The sequence below is a fragment of the Perca flavescens genome, chromosome 23, assembly GCF_004354835.1.
Source record: "Perca flavescens isolate YP-PL-M2 chromosome 23, PFLA_1.0, whole genome shotgun sequence".
Classification (NCBI taxonomy): Eukaryota; Metazoa; Chordata; class Actinopteri; order Perciformes; family Percidae; genus Perca; species Perca flavescens.
Window position 1 is genome coordinate 9,947,681 of NC_041353.1, and position 17,243 is coordinate 9,964,923.

At 39.5% G+C, this 17,243-nt stretch overlaps 1 protein-coding gene across 2 annotated transcripts in view; it reads right to left on the reverse strand.

Moving 5' to 3' along the window:
• Window positions 1-12,435: 12,435 nt before the first annotated feature.
• Window positions 12,436-17,243, reverse strand: part of apaf1 (apoptotic peptidase activating factor 1) — a 48,594-nt gene continuing 43,786 nt past the window's right edge. For both annotated transcript variants that reach the window (XM_028570796.1, XM_028570795.1), the window contains one exon: window positions 12,436-15,654. In XM_028570796.1, the coding sequence (XP_028426597.1) occupies window positions 15,508-15,654 (147 nt within the window). In that variant the 3' untranslated portion in view covers window positions 12,436-15,507. The remainder of the gene's footprint in view (window positions 15,655-17,243) is intronic.

The following is a 17,243-nucleotide window of genomic DNA, read 5'->3' on the forward strand; positions in this document are numbered from 1 at the left end:
CCTTAATCTGAGACGACACTGCGGGCTCGTTGCAAGCCATCACCCGGCAGTCAAACCAATATGACAGCGGCGAAGCTAAGCAGTCAAATAAAGCTGCTTATGCCACCTTTCCAGTACACAAGAATCAGCATAGCAGAAATCACGAGCTCATCTTTTTTTAAGCAATGAAAAATTAAGAAAAACATGAGACTGAAAACTTGGTTAATACCAAGGGAAGAAGAGTGGAAGATCAAGCTGCAATAAAAAAGATCAAAGAAGAAGAAACCACTCATGTTTTTACATTAAATCACAAAATGGATTTACAATAGAGAAGAGCATCCTGCTACTACTACTACTACTATCCATTTGTTAGTTTACTTATCCATTTTGTTGGTTTACCGCGAAAGCCTAAAACAGATACAGATAGGGCTGCGGATGAGCTTCGGCTCATCCACCTATATTATTTTGCCTATGCAACATTTTAGTGTATTGTCCCTGGTATGTGAACAAACAACTATGCTCCCTCTGAATAAATACAATTCTTAAATCACATATAGAAACGTTAAATTGATAAGTAAAATACAAACTGCCTGTCAGCCCCTTGTTATAGAGCATTATAAACCATCCAGGTTGGTAAACATTAGAGTCATGTGCTGTCAGACTACTAAGGAACCTTGACAGAGTTTTTGATAAATATAATTCACTAACAATTATCCCAGGCAGACACTGTATGAGAATAACATTTCAGACCATGTTTCACTGTCAACACTGTTACTGTACAAATAATTTCCCATATACAGTATGGGTCCTTATGGTAATAGTTTTGATGCTTGTGTACTTTCTTGCAGAGTTAGATAACATATCAGCATGTTAAGTATGGAGCTTAAGCCTGGAGGTGGTTAGCTTTAGAGATGTTCCAATATCGATACTGGTATTGGTATCGGCTCCGATACTGCCTAAAACGCTGGTATCGGTATCGGGAGGTACTGGAGTTAATGCACCGATCCGATACCACGTAATAAAGCCCTAAAGAAATTTAAACTATTTATGTTCTTTTTCTGTTATAACTGACTGTCAAAGTGGACAATAAAAGAAAGTTCTGTGGCGTTCATGGTTTGTGTTTGTTCATGTTTCACAAAGATAGAAATAATATCACATCCATACAGGGATAATAGTATACAGCTGTTAAAACATAATAAAATATATGACACACTGGTATCGGAATCGGTATCGGGAAGCAAAAAATGGTATCGGGCCATCTCTAGTTAGCTTAGCTTAGCATAAAGACTAAAAGCAGGGAAAACAGCTAGCCTGGATCTCTCTAAATTTCAAAAATACACTAAGCAACACCTTACCACTTTGTTTATTCTGTACACAAACAGTTTCAAATAGTTTTATAAGTCTTCTTTAGAAGTTCTTGGTGGACAGGTAATCAAGAAATAGTTATATAAATAAATAAATGACTCCCGCTTTCATTTTTACATTTCGGTTTAAGTTTAAACAAACAAAGCTATCAGTAGAGAGTGGTATTGATCATTTCATCTAACATGCACATAAATTTGTCTCCCAAAAATATTGAATTGGTCCTTTAAGACAAATTCAAATCAAGCAGGGTTTCATAAGTTCTTGACATCCAATCATTAAAAAGCCCCCCTGCCTTATTTGCTGCTAAAATGCAATGGAGTGTTTGCTTAATTATAGGTCAAGTAAAAGTAATCAGTCACTGATTCCCCCACTAACAAGTACAATCTCAAGCTTAGACAGGCCACACAGTAAGCTGTCCACAGCAGTGCCTACTGTATATTCATACGCATTGACACATCAAGGCGCTCTATTAAATGAGCATCCTTCTTGGGCACTCTTGCTTGAATAGGCAGAGAGGAGCTCCTCAGAACAGAACCATTAAATCAAATTAAGCCATCCGTCATCATGAATGGTCACATCTCATAATGACAAGAGTAAAGAACCATCACTGACTTTGAGCACCTCGCAATCGTCCAAGTCTAAACCAGCAAGTCTAGTTGCTGTGTGCATGTTGCTGTTTTTAGCAGTGCCACAAATGAGTGAACGCATGTTTTTAAAATAAGCACATGAAACATAAGCAGATAAACTGCACAAACAAAGAAGCTTCCTGAGACTAACAGACTACAAGCCCACACAGCTCACCAGCTTGCTCCACTCACTCACCTCCAAGTCTGTCTGCCTTCACTTCAGTTCAGCAGCAGCAGCACTAATTGTTTAAGACACCCAAAGTTTAATGCTAAATGGTGCGAGAGAGCTGGCACAAGTAAATACAATGTCTTCTATAGAAAACCATGTTAAAATGACTCAGTTAGTTGCTTAGTCAAACTCAAAAGTAGCCAAGACAACCTTAATGGCCAGTAGGCGGCTTTTATAATGTAAATATAAAGAGTTATTATCCCCATTCGCCGAAAAGCGAAAAAGTTTGCAGGTATGTAATCTAATTAATTTCTGATTAATGTTTTTTATTTCCTTTACTTTGTTCAGATTTTTTTGTTATCCAATTTGATGCGAGTACTGAAGGGCTTTGTATCAAATCACAATACTTTCATGTATCAAATAAAAAGTATTTAAACGGCTCCAGTACCAAAATCTGAAATATCTGGTCAGATTCATAACCTTATTCACATATTCTTTGATCAGTCAATTTCTAATTCAAATCTAATCCTAATTTATATTCAGGCAAAGACCTTGTACAGTTGCTTGTGTTTAGACCACGGCTGCAATATAATTCAAGTTTATATACCACCTTCCACTTTACTGGCAGTATTAACAACAGATGAAGCTTGTGTCTTGAGAAGCTTGTTGTTGTTTTTTTTGTTCACTGTGTTAGCTGTGATATCGATACCGCAACAATATTGTAGTGTGGACTATTGGTGCTTTCACAAAATATTTACACAATGAGATTTTTGATAAATAATCATCAGTAATGTGGATATAATGACTAAGTAAAGGCAACTAATAGAACTAACCTCTTCAAACCCAATAACTGCGGAGTGAGCTTCTAACTTCTAACTGAAGCTGTGTGACCTTCTAACTGAACTACTTTAGTTTCCTCCAACAAAAAATAAAAACAGTAAAATAAATGATTAATGACCAAGTTTGTTTAGCCTTAAACTAAAGTTTCTTTGAATTAACTTTAAAACTTTAAAGTGTTGAGAACAGAATTATAACATATAATGGAACTATACAAGGCTATGCTGAAAGACACAAATACGTGTACATGATCATCAAATTGGGCTTTAGGAAATAATGTTGAATATTTTGCACATTTATTTGACATTTTATAAATAGATATTAATTGAGAGAACTGGCAGATGAATCGATTAAGAAAATCATTAACTACATTTTTAAAATAGCATTGTTTTGTTGGAGAGGGGGTGTATAATTATATAAACTATGTTCTGAAGTTTACAAGCAATATTACTTTCATATGTAGCTCCATTTGTTACATAGGGAACTGTTCTTTAAAAACCTGAGGTATGTAGATATATTTGGCTAAACACATGCACTCAGGGGTCAGTTGCATTTTTCAGACTTACAACATATGATTTTTTTTTTACGCATGAATAACATTTAGAATGACACAGTTCATATTTGTTGTGTGTTTCAAATGCCTTAATGTGACCTGTCACTTGCACATCCTTTTATATTCTTCAGATAATAAGTGCAGCCTTTGGAGATTTAAAGATCATCTGCTTTTAGATGTACGATGTTTTCATCTATCCCACGGAAGCTCTTTGTGTAATAAATAAATAATTAACTCTAACCATAACACCAGATACTGACTGGTTTTCAGACCCCCCTCCCCCTCTCAATACAGTAAAACTACACATTTTAGAGTTGCCCTTTATTGTGGCCAGCCTAAGGCACACCTGTGCAATAATCATGCTGTCTAATCAGCATCTTGATATGCCACGCCTGTGAGGTGGATGGATTATCTCGGCAAATGAGAAGTTATCACTAACACAGATTTAGACAGATTTGTAGACAATATTTGAGAGAAATAAGCCTTTTGTGTACATAGAAAACAGTCTTATCTTTGAGTTCACAAAAGTGTTGCATTTATAATTTTGTTCAGTGTATATGATGGAGATGTTAAAGAGCTCAGATTTGATATTTAAGTGCAATTTTGTTTAGCTTTTCCTAAGAAGACACGTGCTGTAAACATTAAGAGTTGAATCTTAGGACCTTATAATCTGATCAGTACACAATATGCATATCCCAGCCATAACGCTGGTAAGATAAAACCCACCGTCACTCTACTCAGCCTTAAGAGGCTTTTAAAACTGCTGCTGAACTTTAGGTGGCCTGCACTTTCCCTCTCGTCACAAATCTTGTTCACGGGTACAAAACCAGATTAAAGCATGAAGCTCTGTCTGGAGCAGTTTGTGTGTGCGTGTGCATGTATTTGGGTTTTATCTGTTGGGAGCAGCACCTTGCCTCATCCTAAAAACTGCTAAGGTTTGGAAGATTCCAGCCTAATAACTGTTGAACTAATTCTGCGCTGCAATACATGGATGAGTGACAGAGACTGTGTGATTGAAGAGGCAGCAGCGATACAATGGGGACAAATGAGTTGTCAAGCAAGACAGTTTGATTGTCTGCCTCAAAGGCATGTTGTATAATGTGTGATTGCAGGGTGGCCGAGTTGTTTTCGAGAAACTGTTTTGTAAGCAGAAGCGTTCCTTGCAAACAGGGCAAGACATCATCAACAGGCTTGTTGAAGTGCCCAAGAGCAAGACGATGGACCTTTTTTTTTGGATAAATGTCTACTTACTGTTGCTTTCATAACACTTCATCCAACACTAAAACAAGCAAACTATAGCCTTTAATGGGACTAACGCACAACTGAATAAACAAAGTAAAATATTTTTTTTCAGCTAGAATTCTGAGAAATACTATAATATGCATGGTCTCTGCTCAGGTGCACTACAGTGGGGCTGCAAATACTGATTATTTTCATTATCGATTGCTCTTAACAGGAAATGGCCTTCACAATTCCCTAAAGCCCAAAGTGACGTCTTCTAATCGCTTGTTCCGTCCAACCAGCAGTTTACTATCAAACAAGACAAAAAAGCACCAAGTAAATTCTCACAATTTAAAAGCTATAACTAGGGAAAGTTTGTCATTTTTGCTTGAAAAAATACTTTAAAAAGATCAATTATCAAAATGAACTTCCATAAACTCCTCTAAGTGTCATGTTTTAACTACAAGACCCGCAATTTGCACACAGCCAAAGAAGCAGAGTGTTTGTGTAGAATGAAAGCAGGTCAGGGCAAATAATCACATTCATGTCATCTCAGGCATTCCATAAAATCCAAGTATTCTTATCGTTTTATATTATCTTTTTAAAAAACCTGCAGCTTTGACATTAATTCCCACTCTGCCTCTCTTTTAGATTATCACAGTCTTAATAAAATTCCTAAAAAGGGTATTCCACCTGGACAGATGAACAAAAGATAAGCCATCTCCCCCTCCTCCTTCCCTCCCATTCTTCCTGTGGTCAGTGAGGGTGCTGCTGGTCTGGCCGGGTGAGCTACTGGACAACGTGAGCCACAGGGTCCACAGCAACTGCTCTTCCTGGCCCCAATTCCATTTCAAATTCCACTTCATTACCCTATCTCGCATTCTAGTTTACATAGCAATAACTAGATTCTTAGTTTTGTTTTACATTTCTCCACCCATCTGGACAGATGGGTGAGGGAAGGTGAAGCAGTTTAGGAGGAATGGGAAGTAGCCCAACGTAAAACGACTTCTGGCTCTCAGCCCTCTGGCTCCACGAGGGAGAGCAATAAAGGTGGTGCGCAGCTGAGCCAACAGCTGACAGGAACAGGAACCAATGTTTGGCCAAGGTCAGGAGAGAACGAACACACATACACACACACACACACACACACACACACACACACACACACACACACACACACACACACACACACACACACACACACACACACACACACACACACACACACACAGTGGAGTCACTGTCATGTCATGTTAATCTTTGGGCTGTAAGAGCAAAACAGGGTCAAAAGACACAGGGGAATGACAATGTGGCACACAATACTCAAGGGGTGTCAGGGAGCAGAAGGACAACACGTGTGTGTGTGTTGTGTGTTAGGGCTGGCAACTGAGAGAGCCCTGTAATCAGTGTGTAGCTGCTATTGTTGGCAGGCGTCCCCAGACAGGTAGAGATCACACTCACACATAAACATGCATACACATTGTAGATAAGGCCTTTCACGGTGTGCCTGGTTCATTCAGTTTCCTCTCTAACCAAACTTGGCAACTCCTCCTCTAATGTGTTCCTTATTCCTCCAATGAATAAATAATTATGTTATCTAAATTCTTTTATACACAAGTTAGTGTGGAAAAGTTGTAAAGTCCAACTTATAAATCTGCTGGGCAGATATATTGGCTGATAATTAGCTTATCGCAGATATATCTGCATAGGCCGATATGTTAAATAACCATTGCAGTACAGATATGCCAAAGATCGGTACTAAGCAGGAATTTAGTGTTGCCAATACAATAGATAGTAGTTCTATCTATTTAATAGTTTTCCCACCAGACAGCACTGATCACTTTTTGTAAATGTCCTACTTGTATAGAACAATTCTTTCATAACCAAATTTTAGGAATTTAAGAAAAATTGAATAATAGCCCATTTCTTATCAGATCTGCAATAATTATTTTATTAATATATTAGCCTACGTGATCAACAGAAAAGTAAACGGCCACTATTTTGCTAATCAATTGGCAGACTAATCGATAATGACAATAATCTTCAGTTAAAGGTTATTGTGAGAAGATTAGTCTGGCTATGATAGTTGGTTAATCAATTAATTACCCAATTAGTGAAACTGCATATTTTAAAGACGTATGTGCTCAGTAGGAACAAATAGTGTGTTTTGGTCTTTTCATGGGAATTCTTGACAATAATTCAATTCAATTTTATTTATAGTATCAAATCATAACAAGAGTTATCTCGAGACACTTTACAGATAGAGTAGGTCTAGACCATACTCTATAATTTACAAAGCCCCAACAATTCTAATAATTCCCCAAGAGCAAGCAATGTGACAGTGGCGAGGAAAAACTCCCTATTAGGAAGAAACCTCGGACATACCCAGGCTCTTGGTAGGCGGTGTCTGACGGTGCAATAAGTAAATACAGAGTAATAATTTATTGAAAAAAATAACTAACACAATCAATTTCTAAAATAATGGTTATTTATTACACCACAAACACTGACTTAAATTGCTACCACACACAGGGTTAAATATTACTCATACCCACCAAGTACAAACTGACAACTCACACCTCTCTCCTGACGACGTACATGTGCGATTGTATTTAAGCTTACAGCCCCTAACTTTTTCAAAGTGTGCATGTGTGTCTGTCTTTTTTTGGCTGGCTACCGCAAACATCTGCATGCACAGTTACACGTCGCAGAGCCACAAGAATGAAAAATAGCAAGCAGTGAAAAATTAATGAGGAAAGAGGGCGAGCAGAGAAAATGAAAACAAAATGAAAGTTAGACAGCAGACGGAAAGCCGGAGGGGAGCTTAGTTCTTTTAAAACACAAGCTTTTTAAATCTCCTGGGAGTCCACATGCGACAGCATACCTCTCACTGGGAAACTGGAAAGGTTAAAATACCAGCCCTAACATTAACCTACTCATCTAAACTGATATTGCTGTTAAATTAGGCTAATTAGGAGTGAAACACTTTTTGAGATTGTAAACATTTTGCTGCCACTTAAGAGTGCAGCAGCAAAATATATATATATATAATTTTTTTTTTAAGATTATTTTTTGGGGCTTTTCCCTTTATTCAATAGTGACAGTGGATAGACAAGAAAGGGGAAGAGAAAGAGAGGGGATGACAAAGGGCCGCAGGTTGGCTTCTGCCAAGGACTCGGCCTACATGGGGCGCACGCTCTTACTGGGTTTACTTTTACTTTATTATAACTTCATTAAGGCAGACAATATTCAGGAGTTCAAAGGACAAAGCCTCATCTCCCTTTTACTCCTGGTCATGCCACAGTGAAATAGTGCTTACAGTATGACAGGCATCAGAGACTGCGGGAGGGAAATCCTGGCCCAGCTGCAACCGAGAGGGGAAGGTGGTGTCAGTAGTGTGTAGACACACAGACAGCCAGATAGCTGTAATTACTTCAGCAGCAGACAAAGATTAATTAAGCAGGAGAGAGCAGAATTAATGAGGTTAGCGCACACCTCAAACTGACTTTAAAAAGTTCACGCCATTCCCCTCGAGGCAGCGAGGTGAGTAAATGCACGTGTTGACGGAGGAGCACACAAAGAAGAGAAAACAAGTAATGGAATTCAATATTCCCCGTTTTCCATTTGGAAAAAGCCACATGAGAGACGTTGTTACACAAACATGCAGTCAGAGGAAGAAGAACGTTTTTTGGAAGCATACAAAGCCAGATGAATTTGCTGTTTCAAACCAGATACCTGAAACTAATCCCTCCTTCAAGGGCTGAAAGTCTCAGATATGTTTAATTTACACTTGAAGGCAAAGGGATCGTAGCTGATTATCTGAACTTGGCAAAGCAGTCCGTGCAGGTTTTAACTGCAAAAAAGATGAGATCAGCAAGATGCTCATTCTTTCCTCACATAGGCCCATGGCTAACTGCATGCTAAAATCAGACAGCTAAGCTTTCTTTGCTCTGATGCAAATGTGAGTAATCGTAGCTGGAACACGACTAAAACCTCCTCTAAAATCATTTGTATTTCATGCAGCATTCATCCAATTCACCACCTACAAGAGACACCGCCTAAATTTGGCAAAATATTTTCTTTCATCTTATGAAACCACTTTCAAATCCTGAAAATATCCAGCTCAGACGTCACTGAGAATACACTACCCGGTATACAGGCATAGTGCAGCAGAGAAACAGGCCGCCTTTACATCACCCACTATATGATGTATAAAAATAGAAAGCACTGAAGTCTAACCGACAGCTGGCAACATTGCATTAGCGTGTCATATGGCTGCTCCAAGTCTTGCACCATGATTAGGCTCGTTCCCAAATCTGACTGGCAGCCATGATGCTCTGCAGCGCCTAGAAAGTCTAAAGACCCCGAGACAAATGGTTTCAAGTTTACTGTCAGAGGTAATGTCGTCCTGTTTTGGCCAGATAACAAGGCCTCTTGTTGTGTGCTGGAGCTTGTTGTTATTCTAAATCTTTTTAACAGGACAGATTTACTACAAGTATTCAGTATATGAAAATCAGGCAGTAAGATCACAAAAGCCGATACTTTACACAGGAAAAGATCTCAGTGCAAGGTTAGTTGGGTTTTGAGTGACCTGTGTTTAAAGGTCCCATGGCATGAAAATGTCACTTTATGAGGTTTTTTTAAGATTAATATGCGTTCCCCCAGCCTGCATATGGTCCCCCAGTGGCTAGGAATGGTGATATGTGTAAACTGAGCCCTGGGTGTCCTGCTCTGCCTTTGAGAAAATGAAAGCTCAGATGGGCCAATCTGGAATCTTGCTCCTTATGAGGTCATAAGGAGCAAGATTACCTCCCCTTTCTCTGCTGAATTTCGGGAAAGAGACTTCAGATACAGTATTAGGGGACCACTAAGGCCTGTATAAAAGCATCCAAAGAGCACCATGTCATGGGACCTTTAAGACTGAAATTCTGTTTTCTGACATAGTCCTGGGTTTGATTTTGCTCTAACTGATTTATAGAGGCTGAGGTAATTTTTTAGGCAACACTGAGGCTAGCTAAAGTTTGCAAGTTATCGGACTTATTAGCTACTTCTACCAGTCAATTCGTTTTTTATATATAAAAACTATATTTTTATATATTTTTTATAATTGCCTGTGGGTCAAGTATCCTAATAAACACTCCCGCAACAAGCCCTGATACTATACTTCTACTATTTCCTCCTCCAGTTGAATGTGGTAAATATTGATGGCCACGCTCACCTTCCATGTTAGCCCTCATTACACATCTGTCATCACATAAAAATCTAATTAATTAGGCACTGATGAATCACACTATAGAGCTTTATCAATCAGTGCTGTAACACATGACTCAGCTGAGGATTGATCCTAGCCTTCACCCAGCGATACAAGTTTATTCAAAGTCAAAATGATGGATGTGATGACAGGGAGGTGTTTAAAAACATACATCAGCTACATTGCCTCAGTAAATGTGAACACCTCATGTCATCATGGACTGCAGTCAAGAAACTGTCCTCCAGCCTGGGTGTGATGTCAGTATGTAGACTATATATGTGTCATGAAAGCTGCACCTGTTGTGTCCAATTTCAAAAGGGAAGTTATATATTCAGCTACCATTTATATGTCATCACAAGTGGCAGCTCCAGGATCCTTGACTGCTGGGGCTTAGTTATTTGGAGAAGGCAAAATGTGAGTACAGCAATAACATCTATTCATTACATTCATTCATATAATAAGAACATCATATTCAAGTCACTTGGAGATCAGGTAAATAAAGATATGTAAAATTGCATTTCTTAAAAGGCTATTTTTCAAATGTTCCTTAAACACTGGACAAGGGGTGACTTGCCTGCATCAACTGCCTAAATCAAGCTTTTTATGATAAAGTGGCCCATAATCTTTCTGAAAAAAAAAACAGGTCACACAGCTCATTTTAATAGGTACCAGTGTGTTTGATCATCACTCGAAGCCCTCTGGAAAACTAAACTTTCTAGGCCTACTTAAGCTGCTTTCACAAATAACTAGATTTCTAGGGCGTGCGCAGAAACACTGTATCCACTTTATTTCTGCAATATCAAGTTCTCAGAGTGAGGACGAAATGAGGTTGCCTGTCACCACACTAACCACAAATTAAAAACAAAGAGGCCTGTGAGCCAACACACAGGATACCTAACCATAAATCCTGGCAGCCTGTAAACGCCTGTAAAGAAATCATGCAATTTGCCACCACCAATCACACATATAGGCCTTTCAGATGTCTATTGCAAACAAACATCTGATCTGGTAAAATCACATGGCGCACTTTATACAGACAAAGTTCATAAGCACCTGTGTGCTTAAATAAGGATGTAATTAGTCAAATTAAAATCAGCTGCAGAGGAACATCAAATGAGGTACAGTAACATTCTGTGCACACCGGCCAATCACTGACTCACCATACAGTGTCGATGAATTTTCCATCCAACTCTATCAGTCTGTCACATTCACAAACCTAAATTGTACCGTAAGTAGTACCTGCAAACCTGCAGCTTTCTAAATAAGCACAAAAACCACACTAAGGTGATAACAGATTTGTCTCACCATAAAAAAAAGGTGTTGGTTGGGGTCTTCCTCTGTGCAGAAGCTCCACCATAATGATAAAAAAAATATATAATATCCAGGGCACACATCTTGGTGTTATATGTAAATTATTTTAGCCAGAACTTACAGAATGAGCGCTCACAGGTGTACACGTGAGTTGATTGCTTCTTCAGGGGCAGCGGTCACTTTTATAATAGACATCCATTTTTAGCAGGGTTAACGTTAGAATCAATACGAACTTCATTGACGCTAACTTTCTCGCTTTTTACTTCCCCTACGTTGTGCTCACATTATGTGCTACTGCCGTCCTCTTCTTTAATATTTCTGTAGTTGTTGGTTTGCTTCTTGTTTTTTTTCCCCCGTTTGGTTTCTTCTCACTTGGCACTTGGCTAGTCCGCCAGCGATATTTCTTTCCCCACTATGGCCACGCCAAGACCCGCCCTTCAATAGCTACTATTGGCCAGGCGTCCTTACGCAAGGCAACATAACCTGATTTGTACAGGTCCTATCCTCTGACCAATCGGCTATCCTAACCTTAACCACTCGAGGTTAAATGCCTAACCCCAACCAATCAAGCTGCTTCGTAGGGCGGGTCTTGGCGTGGCCATAGTGGGATTCGAAATTTTGCAGCCGGCCACAATATCAATACACCATAGCAATATACTGTCTATCACTGTCTATGGTTCTCTTAATACCTAATACATCCATGGTCTATGGCCACAGCACTATGTTCGTTACGCCGTGTTCGTGCAGCAGCGCCCCCGTGTGGCGAGGAGAGCTATTCTCAATAGCACAATAACCTAATGAAATTAAGAATTTACATGGAAACTTGTCTGATTCCAGACAGTTTAACAATCTTCCATTTTCTGCATAAAGTATCAGGACAGCTCATTTTCAACCTTAAAAGTGCAAACAGATGAAGAATTTTTTTTTGTATCCTGTTCAGCAAGTGCTCAGTTCTCCTGACAACAGGAATGACTTTCCCTCAGTCTGGAGTTTCAGGTTTCGGGAAATGCAGTACTGATAGATTCATATATTCTACAGTCAATAAACAGATAAAATAATCAAAAAGGAAATTAAATCCCTGTAAATTTCACCGGTAACAATATCAAGACAGACACATATCATCATCATTATCATAGCGTGTGTAGTTTAATCTTTTATAAATTACACTTACATTGCACTACACTGTAGAGTATAAGTTATCAACCCATCCTGAGCAGAAATCAATATTTCAGGAATTTTGTTAGAGAGACGTTAAAGCACCAACCAGGAAGAGCACAACATGAAAAAGGCAACAGCATTGTTAAAAAATGTTGAAGTGCATCCTTACATTTATTCATTTATTGTCTCCTAATGGACCTGTAGTCTGGATCACTGCAATGAATAGGTTTGATAGGCAAGCTGTAATCTCTCTGTCACATATTTAAGAATAAGCACTCATTTGTATTGTCAAATCAAAGCAAGGATCCATTTTTATGCGTCTGAACAAAGCTATATTAGCAAAGACTGTATGAAAGATTGTAACTCCTGCTTCAAAGTGCTCAGAACAGGAAAAGGCTCAGTAGTTTGACAACATGCAGATCAAAATTTGTGAAAAAAGTGGTATAGAACTAAAAAAGAACTTAAAAAATTAAGCCATTGACAAGCACAAAAAGTGCCTTTTAACATTAGCATGTGGACATTTGATTATAAATTATACATCAGTCTGCCATTTTCCTGTAGAAAACATTTACCTTTGATCTAAGTTCAAAGTACAAATTGTTCAGGTGTACAAATGGACTCACAGGCTTTCAAAAGATTTCAGATTCAAATTTAAATGCCTGATCATTAAAGCTTAATCTATCTATCAATTTTTAATGCTTATCAAAGTGCACCAAAAGTTTTATCTACGCTGGTGGATTGAATCCATATACACAAAACATACATACCCTCCAGTACCTATAGTAGTCACATTTAGACCAAGGCTGCAGTGTCAATAAACAGACACAGAAGATTTGCCCTCAAAACACAAACATAAAAAAAGAATTAAAGTTCAAAACCATCACAGCATAAAACAAGTCAATTCCATGACATGCACGATAGCTTCTGTATATCGATCACATACAGCAGACTGGAAAATTTCTCACATGACATGCAATTATGTTTAGCCCTAATGCAATATGGATTAACATTTATGATTCACATTTGATGCAAGGATCACATATTCATAACCTGTTGATATTAACCTATTTACTAGGTATTAATTATTTAAAAGATCGGCTCGAGAAGACCTGATCGTCACAAACGCTGGCTGTTGCTTTTCTAATGCTGTTGTTTTTTTTTATAGGAGATTCTGCTCTATTTTATTTACAAAATCCATGTCTTTGCATTTACTTCCTTTATGTGTAAAACAGAGGGACTAGAGCAGGAATCTTAAGACTCTTTGAGCAGTCATGGTGCATCTACACTCCCAACAGTTGATCAGCAGTTTTTCATTTAAAGCTGGTGTAAACCGGTAGAGTCAAGTTAGCGAGTCAGAAGTGAAACTGAATGACTGTAATGCTCTATCGTAAGGCTGAAGAAAGAGTGCAGTGGAAATGTAAACGTAGTATCTGAGAAGTGTTTAGTTCTAGGATGCCGCATCTTTCAGTGTAGCTTTCTGCAAGTGTCCTTAATGGAACAAAACATGTCTACATCTGTGTACAGCCTGTAAGGTAGGGGTGGGATGGCCCCGAATAGTGGAATAATCGATGCTTCGATCAAAGGAGCCTGATTTGACTGGCAATCTCACAGTCCAATCTTCACAGAGGCGTTATGCCTAACCCTAACCCATATAACTACCTGTTTTCTCCCAATAAGTTAATATACAGCATATTATGACATAAATATCAACATATAATGCTGTAAATAAAAATGTGAAAAAAAGAAGCTTTTAATACATCTTTTTAAAAGTGCATGAATAAATCCAACCGCCCCAATGAAAGATTTAAGTTTCACTTTTCATGAGCCGTGACCGATGGAGGAGTATCTTGGCGGCAGGGATTTGGACCTTTAACTGAAAATGTGTGGGAAAAGAAAATCTAAAGTGTGGGTGCAATTTGAAATAGTAAGATGATGTGTGCCACCGCCCGATACAGGAGCACAGCGGTGATCCCGTGGCATGATCCACACGTTATCAATCCCAACTCATAAAATACGGACGCTTGGTCAGTGGCTCTCAGCGTCAGATACGACGCAATAAGCACCCTTCAACGAGAGTATGGAACGCTCCGGCAGAGCAGCAGCACCGCGGCGCGTGAACATGACGTAGTATTAAGAGCGACAACAGTAGCGAGTAGTATTATAGCCCGAAATTCCGCGTGGGGAGGTTGGTTGGTTGGTTGGTTGGTTGGGATGGTGGAAGGGTCAAACAACACACTTTCACTCGGAGACCGGGGGCTCGTGTCCTGCGTGTCATAGAAACGGGCATTTTTTTACCCCAGCCACGATCTTTTCCTAAACCCAACTGTCGCTTACTTGTCCCGCGTGTCACGTAAACGCACCTTTTATAAGCCCACCCACAAGCTCCGACCAAGCGCGTTTAGATCTGACGCTAAAGGAGACTTTTAGCGTTAATAACAAACGCCAAGCGTCAGGCACTTGACCAAGCGTCCGTATTTTACGCGACTGGGAGTGAGAATGTGTTGATGATCCGTCCGCCCCAATGATTACCAAATCCACATATCCAAATCCAAAAAGAGGCAACGCTTGCGTTTGTGGCAGAAAAACATCATGACAAGAGGATTGTGAAAGAAGTATAGAGCGTGCGCTGCAGGACAGCAGACTTTTGCTCCGTGCGCTCCGCTTCTCATCACCGGGGGCCAGCTGCTGACTGCTAAAGTGACACGCGAGCGCGCAAGCTCCAAACCTCTTTCAGTTACTCTTCTACATCCCTGCAATACTTAAGGAGCTACTCTTTTTATGTCTGTGTTCTAATCGGTTGCATGTTTTCATACAAAAAGGAGCTTTACACACCTTATCAACTGAATATTTCATCACTGTGGTCAGCCCCCTAATTCCACTATCAGTCGGTGATAGGCAAGACTTGACAAATCTGATTCTACTATGTAAATTCTTAGTCGGGGACACACCTAGTGTTTGGTTCCAATATGGTGTTTTGTTCCTTTCGGGGTTTTTTTTTTTCTTTTTGGTGGTCTTTTGGAGCAGAGGTGGCAGCGTCTCACACCACCCTCTCCAGGATGTAGAGAATGCCGATGCTGTCAATGGTGACAAAGGTAGAGAAGTCGGCTGAGACGTGGATCCTCTTCAACGCTGTTCCGGTCGGAAAGAAGGTCTGCAGGGCCTCGCCTTTCTCCACATCCCACCACTGGACAACAGACAGTGAAAGAAAGACAGAAAAAATAATCAAAGAAATTGAAGAATGATAATTAATGAGCTTTAGAGGTGCTGGTAGGTGGATTTGTTACCTTCAGACAGAGCCATGCTAGCCGTGTCCCCCTGTTTCCAGTCTTGATGCTAAGCTAAGCTAACCGGCTGCTGGCTGGAGCTTCATATTTACAGTCATGCACCTCTCAGTAAGAAAGTGAATAAGTCTATTTCCCAAAATCAGATTTATTCATTTTGGCACAAAATATAAAGTTGGATTTAGCCTACTTATTGTCTAAGCCTTGTTGCATGTTTAGCCTTTTATGTATGTTTTATGTAAGGAATGTTTTTTGATACAAATGAAGCTTTAAGATGCTGTTTGACACTTTTTGTCCCAGGCACCGGTCATGCTGACGTGATCTCAGACGAGGTGTAATGATTACAAGATTATTCCAATTGGAGGGATCTGCAATTGTAGCAAATGATCTCAATATTCAATGAAAACGAGCAGGAAGTGTGTATATGCCACTGTTGCCCCCCTTCTTTCCGCCCGGGTCTCCCTCGTCTCCAAGAACCTCCAACTATAAGAACATCTTTTTTATTTTTGGCTACTATGAAATCAAAACGGTTTAAAAACGATCACTAATGAACAATCTAGTTGACCCACCAAAACAGGCAAATTTCATGCAAACTGGCGTTGATTTGTCTCTCTGGACAGGTAAATAATGTCAAAAGTTGTGCAGTCTGCACTAGGCTTTATCTGAATCAGAACAGACAGGAAGAGAGAGTGACTTTATATTTGCTGCCAAGAGGACCATGTTGAATTTAATAGTATTATATTACCAGACTCAAACACACCCTCAGGCGCGCGCGCACGCACGCACGCACGCACGCACACACACACACACACACACACACACACACACACACACACACACACACACACACACACACACACACACACACACCATCATCTTTCCTAAGTGATTCCGTTTAATCTAGGTTTAAAGTTGACATTTTCCATTGAAGCTCCATCTCACTGGGATAAATCATCAAAGGCACATCAAGTCAATCATTTATAGTCTGCTATGAGAGTGTGTGGGTGTGTGTTCATGTGTGTTTGTTCAAATTTAACTTTGACAATAACCATTCAAAATTTCCATCTGAATCAAACCAGACATGAATTTAATCAATACGTTGAAGCTTTAATGGTGTAGAATGTTTTTTTTGTATAGCTTTAGTGGCTTTGCGAAAGTGTGTGTCTGTGTGTGTGTGTGTGTGTGTGTGATTGTGGGTGTGTGTGTGTGATTGTGTGTATGCGTGCGAAAGAAGGCCAACTCCTTAGTCTCTTGACAAACAAGCGAACAGACAGAAGAAGTCGTGGCAACAGATGTCTAGTTTATAGAACAATCCCAAAGCACGCACACACACACAAACACACACACACCCACAACTTCATTTATCACGCAAAACCTTCCACATCATTAAGGAGAAGTCATTTGCATATTCTTGAACATGCCTCAGGTTTTCTTCACCCCCCCAGACTGCCATGCTATACTGTAGATATATTCTAGTGCGTGTGTGTGTGTG